Consider the following 15,026-nt stretch of genomic DNA (forward strand, 5'->3'; position numbering starts at 1 on the left):
TGTGCTTAAGGATAATCACTTTGATGGGGCTCAGTGGAGGATGGATTCAAGCTGGGTTTAGGAGAGACTGGAGAAAGGGCAAATAGACCCAATTAGGAGATCATTGCAATAGTTCAGGCAGCCTAAATTGAGGGTCTTAACTAAGGAGATTCCCATTGTGAATAGAGAAAAGGAGTCATGCAATAATTAGATTACATGTGAGGTGTAAGAAGAATGAGTAATGAGCGTAATGTTTAAGCCTAAGAGACTTGGGATAGATCATAAGGTTTTGGGAAAAATTATTGAACTCAGTTTTGGACATGTTGAGTTTGAGCTGTTTGAGGGACACTAAGTTTGAAATACTAAGGGGAGAAAATTGGGGCTGGAGATATCAATCTGCGTTGATGTCTGCACAGAGCTGACAATTAAATTAAGCCCATGTTAGTTGTTGAAGTTACTAAGAGAATGTATGTAGAAAGAATAATAGGGAACTTAGGACAAAGTCTTGGGATATACTCAGCATTTAGAGAGCATGATATTATTGATGAATTAATAGTCTGCAGTCAGACAGATATGGGAAGAACCCAGGATAGAGTAGTTGAATAAAAAACTAGAGGGAAAAGAATATCAGGAAAAGGTTGCCAGCAGTGTTAAAAGTTACAGAGAGGTCAGGAAGAAAGAAAACTGAGATAAGAGCATCATATTTGGCAGTTAAAAGATTTGTGAAAATTTTTGAGAGGGCAGTTTCAGTTAAGTGATACCATATTTCAAGGAGTTGAAGAAGGATTGAGAAAGAGGTATTTGAGAAAAGAAATGTAGATAGCTTTTCTAGAAATTTGAGAAAATGGGAAAAAATAGGGCTTAAATTAGATGGTAGTATCTAGTGTGTTAAGAAAGGAGATAGTTAAGTGATTTTTGAAGGCAGCAGGGAAGAAATTTCTTCCTGGGATGATAGGAAGAGATGAAAGAGAAATGAGGGCGCAAACAATCTCCTGGAGAAAATAGAAGGAATTGGTACAAGGGACATACTGCACAGATGACATGGGACAGTTTTTTCTAAATTTTTGTTATTTCTACTTCACTTACCTAACTCTTTTTTGTGGGGTAGAACTAGTCCCGAAGAGTAATTCAGTTTGTTGGTACTCTTGTCTTTTTCAGTGACCACATCATTTCCTAAAAGTTTAATTATCATCTCTATGTAGATGACTCTAGTTGTAAGGGTATATTCATTGTCTCTTCCCTTTACTTATACTTTCCCATTTTCCATTTCATGGTATAGCCAGAGAAGGGTGCCTTTTTCCACTTTCTTCCCTTTCCTCAGATCCCATCTGGGATGACTGAACAGGAAGGTTTGGATAACCCTGGGAGTTAGCAACTACAATTCTTCTGGAGAGGAAGATTTCAGGGCTTTACCTCTGTCCTGCTTCTGCTTCCTGAGTCTTCTGGGCCTTACTATCTGCTCTGCCTCTACACTCTGCAGATTCCCAGGCCTTGCCTTCTGGACCTACCTGTATACGCTGACTATTGAACTTTGCCATTCTAGGCCTTTCATTGACCCCTGCAGTTGAACTTTTATATATGTTGCTTCCCTCAATTAGAATGTGAGCTCTTTGAGAGTAGGGATTATTTTGCTTTTTCCCTTTGGATTTCTAGCATTTAGCATGGTGTTTGCTACATAGTAAATGCTTTTTCATTCATGCTTTTCCCAAGGGTTTTAAAAAGTATCACTCCTCTGTGTGATGATAAGCCCCAGGTGTAGAACTTTATGCCAGAAGAATACAAATTCAGATAGGTGGTTCTATTCATCCTGAAAAGTTGCAACTTAGAGACACAATGATAGACTTTGTTACTATTCAGGGATCAGAACAGAAGATTCTTACCAAAAATGTGGTCACTTGTTTGGTGAAAATTTTTTAGTCATAACAGTCCATGAAAAATGAATTAAAGAAACTTCTCTTTCCAGTGTTACTTCCTTTGGCTTATGCCCTGACCATTGCAGAAAAGTGTATAAAAAGTGTTAAAAACACCAACAAACATTCATGTAATTGTTAAGTGTTCTTAATTTGCAAACTTTGTCCAGTGAGCTGATGGATACTCTACCGGAGGAACTGAATCACATCCATATTGATGGCCTCTTTTATATATGAAACCAAGAGACACAAAGAAATTATAGTTAAATGCAAAGGAGTTTCTTAGATTATTGCAAGTAAAGGAATTTAATTTCATAAAGCAAGTATAGCAATAAGAAATGTTTCAATGGGATCATCTTGCTGTCTGTGATGAGCATAAGAAAACAGGGCATCATGAAGTAATTCCTGTTTACATAATATAGTGTAGAACATTGAATTTAGTATCAGAAGATAATAGATTTAAATCCTGGCTCTGCAACTTATTGCTCATTTAACCTCTCTGGGTCTTAGTTTCCTCATTCAAAAAAAGAGGGGGTTGAACTTGATTCCTAAGGTCCCTTCCAGCTCTAAATCTATGATATATGATCTGTTGCAGAGGTTGAAGAACTTGATAAGATCCTTCAAACTAAGTCAGCATCTACATTAATACTGAATAACTTGTTGAAGGTGGGCACAGGGGAGGACAGTGAAAAAACTATGTTGGAAAATACAGTTTGGGATCAAGAAATGAAAGAGACCGAAGGCTTGTCTTAAACCAGTACATCATGAATACTTTGTTCAAGAAGAAAGTCTGCAGGCCCTGGATATGGTGAGCAACAAAAACATATAGCAAAACATGAAACTGATTTTATCTTAAACAGACAGAATGATTAGTTGCTGATTTGAGTGTCATTTCAGATTTCTGTGTGCATACACTCAGATCATTAGCTGATTAGAACGAAAGAAAGGATAAGCATAAGAAGAAACTGCAGGCAGTAGTTCCTATAGTATAAACTATCTGTCAGTTCCAAAATATGGGAAATAAACAAAAGTAAAGACATTGACTCTCTCACCAGTTCTTAGTGAACTAGAAGTACTGCAAAATGGTCACCACAACAAGGAGATAGCATGAGCCCCAAAACTGCCTCAGGTAGCAGATATTTGCTCTTACTAAGTGGAGCAACAACATGGCAGCCAAGGTCAATACTGTTTTTAGAGCACAAACTAATTTGTAAAGCCTGGAGGAGGAGGATGGAATATTGCAAGTTGTATTACTTCACAAAAATCTAAACAGCTCTTCAGGGGAAAATGAGCTTGCAGAGAACTTGGTGTTAGAGCCGTCTAAGCCAGACCCTTTCAAGGATATTTATAGGTGAAACCAGGAATGAGGGCAACAAATGGATGTGAAATGGATTATATCCACTGATGTTCCTGTAAGAGTCTATTCTCATCACTGACAATAAGTTGATTTGCTGCATTTGGACTCTACAAACTGTAGTAAATATACTTTGTGAGGAAGTGGCAGTAGCATTTGGGAGCATGAAGTTGGGAAGAATGGCTGCACGTAATCGAAGAGGAAATCTCCTGAAGGTACTAGACTGATAGATTAAGTACTAGGGGAGACCTTATAGGTCATTTAGTCTTAACCTTCTTATTTTATGAAGACATTTGAGCCTCAGAGAAGTGAAGAGTGTTATTACCCAGGATCACACAAAGAGTCAGTGGCAGAACCAGCATTTGAACCCAGGAAATAATTGAGGACAGGACATTCTCTATTGTATATATCTTTGGTGGATTTATAGAAAGGATGACTTAAGATTAGGTGGTCTTAATTGGTACAATATGAACTGGTGGAGAAATTAGCAAGATCATTGAAATCTCTGATTTTATCAGTTTATTAATGTGTAATACAATTCTAACACCCATCTAGTTGAGCTTTTTTTTTTTTTTTTAACAAAATTACCTTTTTTTTTGGAGTCATGAACTCTTTGTATTTCCTTTTCCATTTGACCAATTCTATTTTTTTTTAAGGAACTATTTTACTTGGTAAATTTTTGTATATCTTCTCCCATGTTATTGTTTCTTCATATTTCTCTTGCATTACTTTCATTTCTTTTTCCAGTTTTTCTTCTACTTATCTAATTTGTTCCTTCTTGAGCTGTTCCAGGAAATTTTTGGGCCTCAGACTAAATTACATGTTTCTTTGAGGGTTTACATATAGCCATTTTTGACACTCTGGCCCTCTTATACCTTTATGCCTTGATCTTCCCTTTCAGATTGAGTAAATTGGTTTTTTTTTGACTAGGTAAAGGAGACCATTCTTTGTCTCATTTTTTTACATCATTACTATAGCTTTTTATTTACAAGGTATATGTGTAGGTAATTTTTCAGCACTGACAGTTGCAAATCCTTTTGTTCCAACTTTTTCCCTCCTTCCCCCACCCCTTCCTCCAGATGGCAGGTTGACCAATACATGTTAAATATGTTAAGGTATAAGTTAAATACAATATATGTATACATGTCTAAACAGTTATTTTGCTGTATAAAAAGAGTCGGACTTTGAAATAGTGTACAATTAGCCTGTGAAGGAAATAAAAAAATGCAGGCAGACAAAAATAGAGGGATTGGGAATTCTATGTAGTGGTTCATAGTCATTTCCTAGAGTTCTTTCGCTGGGTTTTAGCTGGTTCAGTTCATTACTGCTCTATTGGAACTGATTTGGTTCATCTCATTGCTGAAGATGGCCACATCCATCAGAATTGATCATCAAATAGTATTGTTGTTGAAGTGTATAATGATCTCTTGGTCCTGCTCATTTCACTCCACATCAGTTCATGTAAGTCTCTCCAGGCCTTTCTGAAACCATCCTGCTGGTCATTCCTTACAGAACAATAATATTCCATAATATTCATATACCACAATTTATTCAGCCATTCTCCAATTCATGGGCATCCACTCAGTTTCCAGTTTCTGGCCACTACAAAGAAGGCTGCCACAAACATTCTTGCACATATAGATCTCTTTACCTTCTTTAAAATCTCTTTGGGATATAAGCCAATAGTAACACTGCTGCATCAAAGGGTATGCACAGTTTGATAACTTTTTGGGTATAGTTCCAAATTGTTCTTCAGAATGGCTGGATGTGTTCACAATTTCACCAACAATGTATCAGTGTCCTACTTTTCCCACATCCCCTCCAACATTCCACATTATCTTTCCCTGTCATTCTAGCTAATCTGACAGATATATAGTGGTATCTCAGAGTTATCTTAATTTGCATTTCTCTGATTAATAATGTCTTTGTCTCATTTTTAACTAACTTTCATTACTGAAAGGGCAAATTGAGACATGGGAACCTTAGCCTTGGGGTCATTTCCAGTTATTCTGATCTATATCTTACTACTGCACCCAAATGGCTCTAAAGGAGTGATTAAGTCTGGTGACTTGCACAGTCCTTCTTATTTAAATCCATTTCATTTGAGTCATGACATTACCTCCCTAATGTTATGGTCCTCTTTGAGAATGAAGGACCAACAACAACAATCAAACCTATTTGATGTGTTTGAGGAAATACTAATGTGCTTTATCTGAAGAAGATGTAAGAGATCTTAATATCTATCATCAGTGATTTGAAGGGTCATCATAAAGAATGTGAAGTAGAAGGCAGAACTAGGATAGATTGATTTATAGAGAGAGATTTTAGTTTAAGAAACACCTCTTTCTTTTTTTAAGCTTTTTATTTTCAAAACATAAATATGGATAATTTTTTTGTGTTGTTGTTGTTGTTGAGGCAATTGGGGTTAAGTGACTTGCCCAGGGTCACAGCTAGGAAGTGTTAAGTGTCTGAGGTCAGATTTGAACTGAGGTCCTCCTGACTTCAGGGCTGGTGCTCTATCCACTGTACCACCTAGTTGCCCCTGCCCAGATAATTTTTCAACATTGACCTTTGCATAGCCTTTTGTTACTTATTTTCCCCTCCTTTCCCTATACCTTTCCTAGATGGCAAGCAATCCAATATATGTTATACATGTTAAAATATGTTAAATCCAATATCTGTAAACATATTCATATAATTCTCTTGTTGCACAAGAAAAATCAAATCAAAAAGGAAAGAAAATGAGTAAGAAAACAAAATGCAAGCGAACAACAACAAAAAGAGTGAGAATGTTATGTTGTAATCCACACTTAGTTCCCACAGTCCTCTCTGGGTATAGATGGCTCTCTTTATCATAAGATCATTGGAACTGGCATCAATCGTCTCATTGTTGGAAAGAGTCACAAAGAAACAACTTTTTATTTTGGGCCATCTATCTGTAGAATAGTCTGCTATTAAGATCATCAGTCTCATTGGAGGTATTTATGTAAAGGCTGTAAGGTCATCAGTGATGTTGTAGAAATGATTTTTGTACTGAATGAGTGGATGAACTAGATCTGTGAAGTCTCAAATCTTAAATTCTGTGATGTCCCAAATATAGTAAGTGGTTCTACATTTTTGAGATTCAAAAATTACATTGATTTTATATACTTGATTATCACTTTTCCCAGTAAATAATAGCATATTTCTTGAATTCTATATTTCTACTTGCTCTACTTTTCTCTTCCTTTCATAACTTCTTGTTTACTCTCCTACCATAATACTCAATTCACATCATTTGTCCTAGCATATTGCAGATTTCTCAGTTGTCACATTTAAAAGACTTCTAAATTTTGGGTACAGGGCTTGGGAAATAAAGCTGTTTATTTGAGAAGTAATTAAAAAAAATTGAAATTGTGATTTGTATCTAAAGGAATATAGCTTAATTTTAGGGCTAAATATTACTTGATTTTCATTAACTAGTGAAAAGAATCTGGAAATGGATTTTGCATTAGTACCAAAAATAAATTTAGAACATTTTCAAACATTATCTCATTTAATCTTTAATACTCTTGTAAGGAAAATATTGTTCTTGAATCTTGCCTTTCTCATAGTCTTTCATTATTGCAGAATAATTTGAAGGAAATCTAACATTTTAAGTATTTTAGCTCTGGTTGATAGCTATACAATAAAAGCCTCATATTACAAAGTTAAAATTCTTCCTTCTCCCAGAAATACATGACTTCCTATTCAGTAAGTCACATATCTTCTTTTAGCCCTTTGACTCGGGCTTTGTTCTTCCCTAAATGTCAATCAACCCTAGATATTCTTAATTATTGTTTATCTTCATTATGCACCTTTAACATTTATTAATATAATCCTGCCTTTGCTCTGAGAAAAATTTAACGTTATACTATGACTTTTTATCTAGAGTTCTAGATCTTATCTTTTGTCTCTTGGAAGTAGCTTTAATTCTTCTTCCTTGTCATCTTTTTTTTCCTCCTAATGTCTGTTCCGTTTCCTAGGTAATTAACCATAAATCCTAAAATGTATTTTAACAGGCAGGATTAGGAAGGAGAACAGAAGAATAACCTTCAAAGTTTCACTTAAGCTATCATGTGCATTTATCAGACCTTGAATTGGAAAAGTTTTTGCCCAGGTCGTGATCAACCCAGTCCTAGTCATTTAAATCCTTGCTTATATAATGTTTATAGAAGTTTTTCTGGACAAAGAAACTGAGAAACTTAAGGTTCATTTGCTGGGGAGGAAGTTTGGGAGGTGAGGATTCAGAGACAGACAGTTATTGGTAGAACCAGATTGAAACAGGTTTCCTCATTCTTTACTTTAGCCACCATACCTGGTAATTATTTACTTTAGTAACTACCTTATTATATTTGCTTTTCTGATATGTAAAATCACTTGGAGACAAAAAAACTGATTATAGGTAATTTTTTTTATTAAGTTTTCAATTTTTAATTTTTTAATCCATGCCAGGATAATTTTTTACAGCATTATCCCTTGCATTCACTTCTGTTCTGATTTTTCCCCTCCCTCCCTCCATTCCCTCCCTCAGATGTCAAGCAGTCCTTTGCATGTTAAATAGGTTACAGTATATCCTAGGTACAATATATGTGTGCAGAACCGAACAGTTCTCTTGTTGCGCAGGGAGAATTGGATTCAGAAGGTATAAATAACCCGGGAAGAAAAACAAAAATGCAAGCAGTTTACATTCATTCTTTGAATTGAATATTCATTCAAAGTGTTCTTTCTTTGGGTGTAATTGCTTCTTTCCATCCTTGATCAATTAAAACTGAATTAGCTCTCTTTATTGAAGAGATCCACTTCCATCAGAATACATCCTCAAACAGTATCGTTGTTGAGGTATATAATGATCTCCTGGTTCTGCTCATTTCACTTAGCATTAGTTCATGTAAGTCTTGCCAGTCCTCTCTGTATTCATCCTGCTGGTCATTTCTTACAGAACAATAATATTCCATAACGTTCATATACCACAATTTACTCAACCATTCTCCAATTGATGGACATCCTTCATTTTCCAGCTTCTAGCCACTACAAACAGGGCTGCCACAAACATTTTGGCACATACAGGTCCCTTTCCCTTCTTTAGTATCTCTTTGGGGTATAAGCCTAGTAGAAACACTGCTGGATCAAAGGGTATGCACAGTTTGATAACTTTTTGAGCATAGTTCCAAATAGGTAATTTTTAAGTTTAGGCTGTTCATGGAATTTTTAGTGCCAGAGTTAAAATTTTTTTATTTTCTTTCTTTTTCCTTTTGTCTTATCATCTGAAAAAGGCAATCATCTGCTGCTGACAGTCTAATCAGGCAATGCAAATTTAATCAATACCTTTTATTTCCTTTAAACATATATTTACTGTTTCCTAAGTGGGTATTAAATAATCTTGGTATCAATAATTGGAATATTGATTCTTGAGGTGATGATAATAGAATTTAACCTGTCTAACTCAAAACTGGGAAAAACTTATTAACTACAACAAAATGAAATTATTTGTTAAGTTATAAACAAGTAAAAGGTACCAATTCATTTTGGGAATAATTTTCTTTTAAAAGATGCCATTTATTGTAGCTCTATCAAAAGAATAAAGGTTAAAAAAACCTTAGGTTTGTATTTATTTTGTTTTAAAGTACTTTTCTTAAGAGAGTTTCTGCAAATAGTCATATGGTGATTTGGATTGTAATTGGTTGATAATACGTAGCTAGTATAGAAATATTGATCTAAATTAATTTTTTACTCTGTTTTTAAGGCAGTATGGGCACTTGGTAATATTGCTGGTGACAATGCAGAATGCAGAGACTTTGTTCTGAATTGTGGAATACTCCCCCCTCTCTTAGAGTAAGTATTTTTATTTAATTTTTTATTATAGGCAAACATAAATCATAAAGAAAATCTATGTTCCTTACTCTGGTAAATTTGTTTTTTTTGTGTGTGTTTTTATAAGCTGCTTTCAAAATTAAGTGTTTAGGTTCTCTTACAGTTTGAAATAGAGTAATGAAAGTTGTATATTGGTGATTGATTTTTAATGATTATTGTTTATAAAATAAAAAAATAAAACATTTATCTCTAAAAATCTTATGGTTCATCATTGTGGGTACTCCTTCAGCACATTTCCCTTACTTTTACTCCTCTCTTCTCCTCCCCCATCTTAGTGATGTTTTCTTCTGGCCAAAAAAAGAATTCAGTATTAAGTGTTTGAAATTTTTTTGCCTAAAAGTAACCTTGGAAAATCCCAGTGCCATGATGCTAGCCATCTTAATTTGATGTCAGGAAAAAGTGTGTTTTGCATTTGGAGTAACGACTTGGCTTCCAAACCTAGGCATGTGTTCTTTGTGTGACAGACAAATTGTTTCATTTCTGTGGGTTGTGTTGGCTCATCAGGAAAATGAAAAGATTGAATTAGATTATCTCTGTTCTTTCTAAATCTGTGATCCTTTTCCTTAGTGAAGGAATGGTGACTTTATGAAAATAAAAGTTCTAGATGAAAGACCATGTACAAAGGAAAGTGAAAGGGGGCTGGGGTGCAAAAAGAAGGTGATTGCTTCAAGGGCAAGATGGAGAAATTCAGAGGAGTGCAGCCAAGTGGGGAACAGTAGAGTTGGCTGTCCATATCTGTCATGTTGTGAAAGAAGAAAGAACAAAAGGGAAAAGCCATAAAAACAAACAAAAAATTACATGCTTTGATCTGCATTTATATGTCATAGTTTTTTCTTTGAATATGGGTAGCATCTTCGATCATAAATCTTTTTGAATTGTCTTAGATCATTGTCTTGCTGAGAAGAGCTAAGTCAATTATAGTTGATCATCATAGTATTACTGTTAACTGTGTACAATATAAACTCAACTTTTACAATTTATTCTTTAGTATATAATATTATCTCGTGTTCTTAAATAATAATTTTTTTCAGTCTAGTTGCTACTAGACTGCAAATTGGTCCATAATAAGTCCCTCAAAATTCATTCCATTTCATTGCACAGAGTAGGTAGTTAATAAATATGAGAATTTAAAAAACTGCTACCTGCTTTCAAAGAGTGTATATTATCGTTATTGAGTCAAGGAAAACAAGAAAAACTCAAATACTTAGAGATCAGTTAAGTACTAAGCTGCATAGTTGACCCTAATTGGAATTAGAATTCAGAAAAGGAGAAATTCTTGTAGATTTTCAAGAATTGGCTATTATAAACCTCCTAACAGAAACACCATGAAGAAATTATCATATAAACAAGATGTTTGGGTATATTAGAAGCAATGTAATAGATGCTTGTTAACATTTTTTACTTTAATGTAATTTCTCTGCCATATTCTTGTGCTTTTATTGATTTGGAATATAACATTAAATGCATTTTTATGTGTATTTGATGTGAATATGTCAAATGTTGAAAAAATATTGTGTTAATGATTTCTTGACAGTACTATGAATTTTTATTTGTTTTTAATTCTACTGCAAGAAAATCCTGTAACAAAATCACTTATAGAACAAAGACACCTTTTAATTGTAATCTTGAGTATGTTCATCATAAATTACTTAACAGAATACAGAAAGTAGAGAATCCTGGTAAAATGAAACAAGAACCACTTTAGATAAAGATCAGATGCTTTTCCCTCATATTCTGTTTAAAATATGAGGCATTTCCAGCTTTATTGGGGTTTTTTTAAAAGTCACTTTGTCCATAGAAATTCAATTTGGTCCTTAACTTCAGCAATGTGCATATTGCCAAACCCTGTTTCGTAGACCCTTTACCTTCTGTGTATCAGATTTAGAGAAGAAAAACAGGCATACTATATTTTCCATGTGTCAGGTTCAAATCAAACCAAATGAAAAGGACGTAGAACAGTATTTTACATTTTTGTTCCTAGTTTACTTTTTTCCCTACTCTAATTTATTTAAGGCTTTGACTATATCTGGATATTTGTTTTCATGACTAGAAGTAATGTAGCACTTTAAACATTGGTAATTCAGAAATAACTGGATTGATTTTAGTAATCAGAAGTTTAGTTTAAATGTACTTTATGCTTTTCATTATCAATCTTTCAGAATTAATGAAATAATTAAAACTAAAATAGCTTTATATTTCAGAAAGTCTTGTAGTTGCAAGTAGGGATTGTTTTGTTCTTTGTACTTATATCCTTAGTACTTAGGACTAAGAGTACCTGAAGGGCTCTTAATAAATGTTGATCAAGTGATAGAATCCCTTTCTCAGAAACAATCTAAATATCTTTCCCCAGATGTGTTCAAGAATTATTGTTAAAGGGGACAATTCCTTTTTTTCTTTGCCAGATTACTGACAAATTCAAACAGACTCACGACAACTCGAAATGCTGTATGGGCTCTTTCAAATTTATGTAGAGGCAAGAATCCACCTCCAGATTTCAGCAAGGTATGACTGATATAGACAGATTGATAAATGTGTCTTGGACTTTAAGGGAAAATGTAAGAGATTGAAAGTATGAACAGGAGTTCCATTCTTCTCATGGTAGAAATAAGGAAATTGAGGCTTAGAATGGGTCTGTGAATTCAAATTCATGGAGCTAATTCAACATTTTGAAAATAAGAGGTGTAGTCTATTGACTCTTACTCTCTGATACTTCATGTCTGTGCTATTGTGTAGTTTGCTATTCTCATTCTAATTTTTCTTTTTAAAGTGTTACCTATATCATACAGTAGAATAACATTGCTAAATATTTTGACATTCAACAAAAGGACAACCAGCCCCCATGAAGAAAAGTTATTTTTTTCCCCTACCTCTTCATATTTAGATTATTGGTGTCAGTGTTATATGATAGCTCAAAAGAAGGAAAAATTATATTCTGTGAGTTTGAAAGTGTTTAGGGGGTATATCTGCAAAGTTAAAAACCATATTTTTCCTTGTAGTAGACCTGTATGAAGGACTGTATATAGGGTACATTTCATGATTAAATGGCTTATTTGAGAATTCTTTTTAGAAAATTGCCAAGGCAATTTATATTGATATATTTTTTTAAAATTTAAATTGCATGTAATTGCGGGGAGTTATTAGTTCAATTGTATTTTGCCAAGGTTAGATCAATTCTAGAATATTGTGTTGAGTTCTAAGCACTGCATGTTACTAAGACAGTAATCTGAAGAGTACCCATGATCAATGTACTTAGGGTGGTGGAGGGTCTGAAATTAATGCTGTATGAGAATTGGATGAAGGAAGCAGAAATAGTTACTCTGGAAAAGAGATCGTGTAAGGGAGAATATGATACCTATTTTCAGTAATTTGAAATTACTTCACAAGAAAGAAAAATTAGACCTATGCTTGACTCGAGAGGCTCAAACTGGGAGCAATAATAGGAAGTTACAGAGGCAAACTTTGACTTGATTTGAGAAAAATCTTAGAAATAATGAGAGCTTTTAAAAAGTAGAATGGATTACCTCAGCAGGTCATGAGTTTTTCTATTTCCTCCCTCCTCCCTCACCCCTCTTCACCCCGCCTCTCTTTCCCCCCTGGTCTTTAAGCAAAAGTTGCAGGATTACTTATTAGTGATGCTTGTGGCAGGGATTCTTTTTCACGTATGGCTTGGATTAAATGGCTACTGAGAACCCTTCTATTTCTGAACTCCTGTAATAATAGAGGAATCATTAAACTTCTGGTTCTTTTTTTCTCCAGGTATCGCCTTGCTTAAATGTTCTATCAAGGTTACTATTTAGCAGTGACCCAGATGTATTAGCAGATGCTTGTTGGGCCCTTTCTTATCTTTCTGATGGACCCAATGACAAAATCCAAGCAGTCATTGACTCTGGAGTCTGTCGAAGACTGGTAGAACTTTTGATGTAAGTATAATTGTATGATTAAGAAAGATATATTGTACGTTAAATTTAGCCTTTGCTGTAGTGTAACAATAATAATTATACCTCAGATTTATATAACATTTTGAGATTTACAAAAAGCTTTACATATGCTTTACAAAGTTTATGTAGCATTTTGAGATTTACAAAAGATCTCTTTTAGAGAGTAACCCTGTAAAGTAGGTGCTACTTTTTATCCTTTGTAAAATAAGGAACTGAGCTGAGAGAAGTTGTGACTGACTTATGCAATTAATAAGTATATGAATTTAAGCTCAGATTTTCTTGATAAATTAATAATTCTGTCTTTGGCCTCTAAACAGGTTTGATCTTAGTTAAAAAAAATTTTTGAACATGAATAATATTATTATTGATAGTAATAATAGAGATCATTTAAATATATGTATGCTATTTCTATATTCTAAAACACAAAAATAAACATTAAAAGTTGAAATAAAAATGGAACATTAAATTTTCTTATTAATACAAAAACTTTCTCACTAAGATATTAATATTTTTACAGTAATATAATCGAGTGTGTTTCATCTTTTAAAAATCTTGGATTAAAACTTGGTAATAATAGTGATTTAAAGGACTGGTTCATTTTATTTTGATCCTGGGTTTTAATGACTATCTTAGCTGTAAGAGAACATTTCACCTTACATATATCCAAATGAAAGAAATGCATCTTTGGATATAATCAATAAAAAATTCATTTCTATTCACCACTTATGCAAATACTTTATTGTTGGTCTGTCTTTTCAGTTGTGTCCAACTCTTTGTGACCCATTTTGTGATTTTTCTTGGCAAAGATCCTGCAGTGGTTTGCCATTTCCTTTTCCAGCTTATTCTACAGATGAGGAAACTAATGCAAATGGGGTTAATTGACTTGCTCAGTCTTGTAAGTGTTTGAGGCTGAATTTAAACTCACAGAAATGAATCTTCCTGACTACAGGTCTAGCACTCTTATTTTAACAATTCTTCAGGTTATATGCTGCTATTATCCTCTTTTAATAATATCATTATTAGCAATAATACTAGATAACATTTATTTATATATTGTTTACAGTGAGCCAGGCCCTGACATTAAGTTGTTTACAATAATTATTTCATTTGGTCCTTATATAAACCTTATAAAAGTAGGTGGAATTGTTATTCCCATTTTATAAATGAGGAGACTGTAGCAAATTAGAGTGAGTCCTAGGCCAACACAGCCACTAAAGAGTCCGAGTTAGGTCTTCCTGACTCTAGACCCAGGACTCTTATCTTCTGTGTCATTAGCTGCTTCTACAAGAAATTGTGAATCTCCATTTCACCCAGCTTTTTAAAAAATGTATGATAAATTCTGCATATTTCAAAAAATATTGCCCTGTTTGTTTCCTTCTGGACTTCTGTGCAATCAAAAAAATCTTATAATGATCCTATTTTTAAACAATATCTCTTGCTATCTCATCTCATAATTGAAAAAAGAGAAAGAAAAGGGTGGAAACACTCTCTCACTTTCCTCATAATAAATAAACCAGCTCAATATATTGAACATGCCCAAGAAAGTATGACCAGTATGGTTTGTATGTTAAAATACTAGAAACTCATTGTCCTTGCTTTCATTTTCTTCTTTTTTTTTAATTGGTGAGGCAATTGAGGTTAAGTGAGTTGCCCAGGGTCACACAGCTAGGAAGTTTTAAGTGTCTAAGGATAATGTGAACTCAGGTCCTCCTGACTTCAGGGCTGGTGTTCTATCCACTGTACCATCTAGCTGTCCTGTTTTTGTTTTCAGAGTCCATTTAGGTGATATAGTGCATAGATTAGAGTCTGGAATCAGGAAAATCTGAGTTTAAATCCAGCTTCAGACATTAGCTTTGTGAGTCACTTAACCTCTAACATAGTTTCTTCATCTATAAAAATCACTCTACATCTGTTGCTCTAATTTCTACTTCACAAACCAGGATAAGTTTATCA

General features: G+C 34.0%; 1 protein-coding gene across 2 annotated transcripts in view; it reads left to right on the forward strand.

Annotated features, from left to right (window-relative positions):
- The window catches only part of KPNA5 (karyopherin subunit alpha 5), a 61,781-nt gene that overhangs the window by 23,776 nt on the left and 22,979 nt on the right, over positions 1-15,026 (forward strand). For both annotated transcript variants that reach the window (XM_051997601.1, XM_051997602.1), the window contains 3 exons: positions 9,008-9,096; positions 11,538-11,637; positions 12,892-13,055. In XM_051997601.1, coding sequence (XP_051853561.1) covers positions 9,008-9,096; positions 11,538-11,637; positions 12,892-13,055 — 353 coding nt within the window. The remainder of the gene's footprint in view (positions 1-9,007; positions 9,097-11,537; positions 11,638-12,891; positions 13,056-15,026) is intronic.

This window comes from Antechinus flavipes, chromosome 4 (genome assembly GCF_016432865.1).
Source record: "Antechinus flavipes isolate AdamAnt ecotype Samford, QLD, Australia chromosome 4, AdamAnt_v2, whole genome shotgun sequence".
Lineage (NCBI taxonomy): Eukaryota > Metazoa > Chordata > Mammalia > Dasyuromorphia > Dasyuridae > Antechinus > Antechinus flavipes.